The following is an 8182-nucleotide window of genomic DNA, read 5'->3' on the forward strand; positions in this document are numbered from 1 at the left end:
AAGTCTCTGTATGAGCGCAAAAGCGCGTGGGCTAAAGGGAGTTGTAGTGCGCTCAACTAGTCAATAGCGTTCAGCTCCGGCTGAACTACAACTCCCAGAATGCAGAGCTAAACATATACAGGAAACTATGTGGTACCGTATTAGTACTGAAAATGTGGAAAACGATCAGCAGTTCCGAGATCAGGGCACTAGATGGCAGCAGTGCTCAGAGTTTACGCTTCAAATGTAACGCAGAAATCGGAAGTGCATTGGTACTCTTTGTAAAGAGTCCCTCAAAGGCGGAAGTGACCTGGAACGCATAGAAAGGTTGACAGCTGGAACGCAAACACGGAAGTGACCGGAGCTAGACCGGAAGTGGTTGCGGGAGGGGCTGTGTTTACAAGAAATGTCCTCCCTGTGAGGTGAGTGCTGTCATGTGTAGCAGCCTCTGTATCCGCTGGCCGCTGAGAGGACGTCTATGTCTGCGGGGTGTTAATACTTGTAGGAAGAATATATTGTGGCGTTATTAATACTTAACGCGCGGGTGCAGACGTATATACAGACGTGATGGATACATATGACGGGAGCATATATATAATTATTGAAGGCAGCCGCATATCCAGGCAGGAGGAACTATCGGAGGTCCAGTACTACCATGTCGGGCCGTTGAGGGCAGTATTAACACTGGGTTTATTATAGACATTCAGCACGGGGCAGGTTTACTGGCGCGGATATTGGATGATCTAATTGACTTAACCGGTTCAGGACGCGGCAGCGTTTAGACATTTGTAGCACGCGTTAGTTAATTCTTCTTAATCATTATTTCTGGTAATATTAACGTGTTACCCTGAAATAGACTTTTTATTTGTGATCGTCATTGTCTACCGGAAATAATGATATATTACATGTCTATTGTAAGGTAGTCGGGTCAGGGCTAGCGTTACCACAATGATTGGCGGGGCAGAGGTTTTTTTGGGGGGGGGGGGAGGGTTATGTGTCATTTTTATTTTATTTATCTTTTTTTTTAATTATTATTATAACCTGTCCCTCAGAGACCTTTGGGGACTTTATTATCCTCTTATTGTCCCTGTTAGAACTGTACTGGATCTAGTTAGTCCAGTCACATGACCACCGGGACCTATAGAGGCAGTGGCGCCGTCTCCGGTCCGTATTGATGACGTCATCCCCGGGGCAGAGATTCTACATTGCTTGTGTATTCAGGTACTTTCCTTATCACCAGCTTCTTAGTCTTAAGGCCTCATGCATACGACCGCATTGGTTTTGAGGTGCGCAAAAACCACAGGCCTGTTGCGGTCCATCGGAGTGCAGAAAACCCTTGTTGTGCATTTATGTGTCATTAGGACTCCCGGATCCACAACAACTCGCCAGTATTGGTGAAGCCGCAAATCAGGACCATAAAATGACATGTCCTAAGTTTTGCGGTCCAAATTTGCGGCCCCCGCACCGATCCATGTAAAGCACGGTCGAGTGCATGGGGCTGTAGAAAAGAATGGGTCCACAGGCCGCAATAGCACGGTCATGTGCATGAGGCCTAGTCTTAAAATACTCCTCCCACAACCCATCCTGAGTACAAGCTGGGAAAGACGATCTTGGCCTTAGCCTTGTCTCTGGATTTTGCCATCCACTTGATGAGAACTGAGCTTAGAAAGTCGCTTAAAAAGTTGCTGTCAGCGCGTCTCACCCACGGATTCGGCTCTGAGAGGCGTTCTGCCGCTTCTATGTACTTTCGTACGTAGAAGCTGCAGAAGTGAAACTTTTTTTTTATAAAAGTCAATTACAAAACCTTATTTTTATCGCTAAATAAATGCTAATAAATAATTTAAAAAAAGAACCTATAGGCTTTAAGACTTCGTTCACATCCACGGCGCCTCGGTTGCAGATCCGTTCGAAAATGCTGAACAAAATAGAGCAGCATGTTGCACTAGATTGTCCAGTAAAACGACAGGCGTCACGGAGGAAACCAATAACGTCAATGGTTTCTGGCAGGTGCCGGTGACATCTGTCATGCAACAGTTCCGCCGATTTTAGAAATGTTGTTGTTCTGCTTCTATGACGGAGCGGAGGCACGGAAATACTGAATGCAGATGTGAACGAAGCCTAAAAGAAAACGCTTGGATTTTCCACGTAGCTTCTCAATTGTAGCCCCGTGTACTCTCCGCCAGGACACTCTGCCCCTACCTGCCGAGAGCTGGATTTTGCGTCCTCTCCCGTGTATTTTTCCCTCGTCTCCGCATCTGTGGCTCTTAACCTAAAATTGAAGAGGTTTATTGTTACCACTTATAGGTGGAATAGCTGTTTCTAAAGTGTATGGCTCACCGAAACTTTATACATAGATACTGAAACGTCATCCGGGACCCCTGCACAAGTGCACAACGTTAGAAGTGCATAAAAGTAAAAAAATTGTAGGAGTGTTTGTTATTTTAGTGATGTCATTTCATATCTAAATATGATGAAATTGTCATGATGTGTTTTCTTCTCCAGCTATCGGATTCTTCAAATATCACTTTGGAAAATTTAGCCGACCGTATCTATGTCATGAAAACTGAACGATAGTCGCACAGTAAAAGTAAAACAGGATACAAAAAATAATAAACAGAAAACATGACGGAGAAGATTTCATCCCGAGAGGAAAGTCATCTACAGGAAACGCACGCGCACACAAAATCACCAACTGGTTCAATTTATATTAAGGCAGAACCCGTCTCATATGATGGTGGAAACCTCTCATACACTGATGATCGCTCACTCACGGATGATGTACCGTACACATATGTTCCTATTAAGGAGGAACCAACGTCACATGATGAAAGAAACCTCACATACTTCACACGTCACTTACACCCGCCTTACGTCCACATTAAGAAAGAGCCAGTGTCATGTGATGGAGGACAGTCCCCCAACCCCAGCATGTCTATTCCCACAAGCTATACACAATACCCGTTCAGTCATATTAAGGAAGAACCAATCCTATGTGAGGGACGAAACCTCACAGATCACTACGTTTATACTACCATGGATCACAACCAACTATACCCTTATTCTCATGTGAAGGAAGACGGACATTTTGGATACTTTGGCACTCATCCGAAAATCTACCCTCCACAGAAGTCATTTTCATGCTGCGAGTGTGGGAAGGGTTTTACCCGTCGAACCCACTATATCACCCATCAGAGAATTCACACCGGGGAGAAACCATTCTATTGCTCCGACTGCGGGAAAAGCTTTTCCCAAAGGTCCTATTTAGTTTCACATCAGAGAATACACACGGGGGAGCGACCCTTCTGTTGTTTCAAGTGCAGTAAGTGTTTTCGAATAAAGAGTAGCCTGAACAAGCACTTGAGGACTCACAATCTTGAGAACCCATACACTTGCCCTCTGTGTAGGAAAAGCTTCATCCATAAGGGCCATTTTTTGGCCCATCAGAGGAGTCACATGGAGGAGAAGAGATTCTCCTGCTCCTACTGTGGAAAGTCCTTCATCCATCATGGACATTTTGTCGCTCACCAAAGAATCCACACAGAAGAGAAAAGGTTTTCATGTTCTTACTGTGACAAATCCTTTATCCATCATGGGCATTTTGTGGCCCACCAGAGAGTCCACACTGGAGAAAAGCCATTTCCGTGCTCTGAATGTGGAGGCTGTTTTAGTACTCACCATAATCTGGTGGTGCACCAGAGACTGCACTCCAGTCCGACCGTTAGTTTTTTTTTGAATTGACGTTATTCTTCGATGATCTTTTTTTTCTACAAAATGAAATTCTTTACTGTGCATGTATTAAAAAATGGTGGGCGATGAATGAACCTACTTGGAATGTCTTCTCCATTTTATCAAAAAGGAAGGTCCTTAAACCCCTGGAGACATGTTATGTACGTGACAGCCGCCAAGAGGTGGCTCCATACTCAGTGGGTGTCGGCTGTATGTTATAGCCGTCACCTCACTGCAACGGGCCCAATCAGAGATAACTCCGATCCCGCCTATTTAACCACTTAGATGTTGCGGCATCTATGTTGTTAGAAAGAGTGGACGGTCCCCTCCAACGGCCCCTCACCGGCACGCAACGCAATTAGTCGGCGTAGCTTTATGAGGGCTTGTTTTTTGCGGGACATGTTCAGGTTTTTCATGGCACCATTTAATGTACCGTGTAACATACTGGGAAACTACAAAAAAGGGGACTTGAACCACTGATCGTTGGATCGCTTTTATGATATACTGCAATATACAGAGGCAGGTCTTCATAGGAGTACAAAGATGGCAGACCTGGGTGCCTTCATTAGTCCCCCAGGCTGCCATAACAACCATCGGCACCCCGCGATCGTGTCGCAGGTGGGTCAATGGCACGTGGGAGGGGCCGCCCCCTCATTCTAACGCTTCAGATGCTGCGGTTGCGATTGACCGCGGCATCTAAGGGGTTAAACGGACGGAATGAAAGTGATCTTTGATTCCACCCGTTGCGCAGAGATGTCAGCTGTATTACACAACTGTCACCCACTATGGAGCGAGCTCAGCCCATGACCCCGCTCCATACTTCCCCTTAACGGCTGCCACGTAAATGTACGCAGCATGTCGTTAAGGGGTTAAACAAAGTTTTTCTTAATGTACAGCAAAATATTAAAAGTAAAAAAAAAAAAGGATTTTACATATTTTTCCCTAAAGTAATGAAAAAAATTTAAATGAACATAATTAGTATCGTCGCGTCCGTAAAAGTCTGAACAATGAAACGTTATTTAAACCGCACGGTAAACAACGTATAAAAGAAAAAAAAGTTATACGCCAAACTTCTGATTTCTGGTCACCTTTGCTCCCCATAAAAGTGATCAAAAACTTGCATGTACCCCAAAATGGTTCCAATAAAAACTGCAGCTCGCCCCACACAAAATAAGCCCTCACGCCGCCCCATCGACGGAAAATCAAAAAGTTCTGGTTCTCAGAATACGGCGACACAAAGCAATTATTTTTCACCGTTTTTTTCTTTGTTACAGTAGTAAAATATATATATATTTGGTATCGCCGTAATCGTATCGACCCGCAGAATAAAGTTAACGTGGTTTTTGACACACTGTGAATGCCGTAAAAACTAAACTTGAAAAAATTTGTCTGAGTTTCACAGTACAATTAATGGTGTCCATAAAAGTTACAACTCGTCCCGCAAATAACACTACGGCTATGTCAATGGAAAAATGAAAACGATATACGGGGGGGGGGGGGAACATATGCAAATAGGCCGTGTCTCGGTCCACTGTATAGCGGCCGCACTGCAGCTCTGCTCCTATACAATGGTCGGAGCCATCTGCTCCTGCACTGAACACTGCATAACATCCGGTGCCAGGAGGCAGCTGGAACAGCTGATCAGTGGGGGTCCGGGTGTCGGACCTCTACCGATCATAGACTGATGATGTATCCTGTGGATGGGTCATCAGTATGAAAAACCGCCCCCTGCCCGGACCACCCCTTTAAATTTACACACTGTTTGCCACAAATGACTCGTACACGTCGGCCTCTGCCAGGTGGGTGATGATTTGTGACTGGAACATCTCTGTCAGGAGTTATCTAACATACATGGCCACCATTTCATTCCACATGTGACTGATCGCCGATCCATAGCAAAGTTTCTTATGGTTGGTTCCTGAGACATATCCGGGTAGTGGATCCCATTTATGATGTTTTTGGGTTGTTTGGGCCGTACACACATTATATTTCTGCTCAGAAAGTCTTTGTTGACCCGACCTTATTGAAATAGTGGGGCCCAATGGAAGGTCAGTTCTTCGCGATCTCGGCTTCACCCATGTGAGTGATGTAGGAGGACAATTTGGTCCTTCCTCCATGTTGTTTTGTATGTTTATGCGCCGTGTGTCCTGTCTTCTGTTACCTATATAAGCTCCGTATATTTTATAATAAAGTGTTAAACCTGAAAACGTTTTGTGCTTTTAAAGATTCCTTGATGGGGTGAAACCTTTGATCATCATGGCTGGAGAGTGGGGTGTAGATGTAGATGGACTTCTGGTTGACCTTCCTTCCACTTCCAAGCTGTTGGAAATCCATATAAGACGCGGTCTATTGACTGGTGTGAAAATTACACTTTCCGATTGATCCAACCGTACTGTCCTGTTCATAAAGGAGCGGGATCGGGCTCATTCCCGATCATCGTCCTGCGTAAAACAGGACAACCATCAGCCGATGAACGATCAATCGCTCGATCATCGGCTGATCTGCTCTTTCATGCAGCATTAAAAATGACCGTTGTCGGCAGCGCATCTCCCTGCTGCCGACACGATGAAAATGTAACGGGACGAGCGATTGGAGTAACGAGTTCTCGTCCCTATATATGGGCAATCATTGCTCCGTGTGAAAGGAGCAAACAAGCGCCGATCAACGAGATGCCTCGTTAACACGGCCCACGTCGGACAGTGTAATAGGACCCTTAGGATGGGTTTGGGGCAGATACCCAGAGACGGAGGAGAGCGGCAGTGTTATGTGGCTTCCCCGGTTAGCGCTCGCGTCCTTCACCGTCATTGTTAGTCTGTCTACCTTATCCCCTTCTGCGTCGGTCCGGACGTTCTTTTCTATTATGCGGCTCGCTGCAGCGCTACTGAACACTTTATAGCTGTCCTGGTTTTTAGGAAGACAAAGTTTCCCCCACCGAGTACGCCACCTGTGTTACCCCTTCTTTTGTATCTTCTCACTATATCACCCAGTATTATTGTACTTCTATTAGAATGTTATTTTAGATTAAATATACAAATACTAAATATATGTGGACCTTTAATCTGGGTATGTATCTGATATGACCAAATATTTCCTGCTTTTCCTTAAAATTGGGCTATAACAAAATGACCACCCACATAGTACTACTAGAAAATGGCCGCTGCAGTGGTGCTTCTTCTACAAACCATAATTATAATGAGCATGCGCGTTAGTAAAGTGCGGCCGCGCACCGCGGCCATTTTGGTATTGGGCAGAGCCCGGAGTGTGCTTTCCGTGAGGTCAGTCAGACGTAGCTAGCGAGTGCGGAGTGTGTACAGAGCGGAAGTGTCCGGTAATGAGCGGAAGTCTCCGGTAATGAGCGGAAGTGGTGCAGCTGAGGAGATAATTACAGCGTGTGCTCCGTAAGTATTGTGCTCGGAGTCTAATGAGAGATCGGTCTTCCATTGATCGAGTCTTTTCCTGTATTGTGCAGCTGTAAAGGAAGGTGCTGCTGCTGCTGCTGCAGTGTCTGATCCACTGCAGAAAATATGGTTGCCATGGCAATTAGACCCTATATCCCCCTTCCTTCTTGTGGCTGGGGCTCATGTATCTCTGAGATGTTCAGTGTTGTCATGGGGACATTGATGTGGTTCAAAATGATATATATTTTTTACCATTAATATTTTATTTGATGCGGCAACAACCGATCCGCGCACCTCCGCACCCGGCAACCGCGCTCTGTAACGTTACGTGGTCTCCACTCGGTGGCTGGTTACTGTGGTTCCTAAACTCTTCAACGTGATTGAAACAACCCTTTACATGGCAGCGACAATCTGCTACGTTTACAGCGTTTCTATTCACTTAATTTTCTCCGGATGCGATTACTTTTCCTCCTAATATAATCTCTCATGCCCCCCCCAACTGTCAAGTACTGCAAAGAGGGACAACAATCCCCCCTGTTATGCAACACAAAAAGCACGCTCGATTTACCCAGTATAATGCTCCCATAGTGCCCCCACACAGTATAATCCCTCAATGTGCCCCCACACAGTATAATCCCCCCATAGTGCCCCCACACAGTATAATCCCCCCATAGTGCTCCCACACAGTATAATGCCCCCATAGTGCCCCCACACAGTATAATCCCCCCATAGTGTACCCACACAGTATAATCCCCCCATAGGGCTCCCACACAGTATAATGCCCCCATAGTGCCCCCACACAGTATAATCCCCCCATAGTGCCCCCACACAGTATAATGCTCCCATAGTGCCCCCACACAGTATAATCCCTCAATGTGCCCCCACACAGTATAATCCCCCCATAGTGCCCCCACACAGTATAATCCCCCCATAGTGCCCCCACACAGTATAATGCCCCCACACAGTATAATCCCCCCATAGTGCCCCCACACAGTATAATCCCCCCATAGTGCCCCCACACAGTATAATCCCCCCATAGTGCTCCCACACAGTATAATGCCCCCACACAGTATAATCCC

General features: G+C 45.9%; 2 protein-coding genes across 4 annotated transcripts in view; both read left to right on the forward strand.

The window, feature by feature from the left end:
• Window positions 1-317: 317 nt before the first annotated feature.
• On the forward strand, window positions 318-5912 carry LOC142729650 (uncharacterized). 2 transcript variants are annotated; one of them, XM_075849289.1, is made up of 3 exons: window positions 318-401; window positions 1074-1200; window positions 2482-5912. In XM_075849289.1, the coding sequence occupies exon 3, from the start codon at window positions 2602-2604 to the stop codon at window positions 3715-3717; it is 1116 nt and encodes a 371-aa protein (XP_075705404.1). In that variant the 5' UTR covers window positions 318-401; window positions 1074-1200; window positions 2482-2601; the 3' UTR covers window positions 3718-5912. The 2 variants fall into 2 exon arrangements, with proteins under 2 accessions (XP_075705404.1, XP_075705405.1); XM_075849290.1 differs by lacking the exon at window positions 1074-1200 and having other exon boundaries at window positions 335-401.
• Window positions 5913-6965: 1053 nt separating this feature from the next.
• LOC142729645 (uncharacterized) overlaps window positions 6966-8182 on the forward strand; it is a 30032-nt gene continuing 28815 nt past the window's right edge. For both annotated transcript variants that reach the window (XM_075849279.1, XM_075849280.1), the window contains exon 1: window positions 6966-7103. The gene's annotated coding sequence lies outside the window, so the exon portion shown is untranslated. The remainder of the gene's footprint in view (window positions 7104-8182) is intronic.

Source organism: Rhinoderma darwinii, unplaced genomic scaffold (assembly GCF_050947455.1).
Source record: "Rhinoderma darwinii isolate aRhiDar2 unplaced genomic scaffold, aRhiDar2.hap1 Scaffold_730, whole genome shotgun sequence".
Classification (NCBI taxonomy): domain Eukaryota; kingdom Metazoa; phylum Chordata; class Amphibia; order Anura; family Rhinodermatidae; genus Rhinoderma; species Rhinoderma darwinii.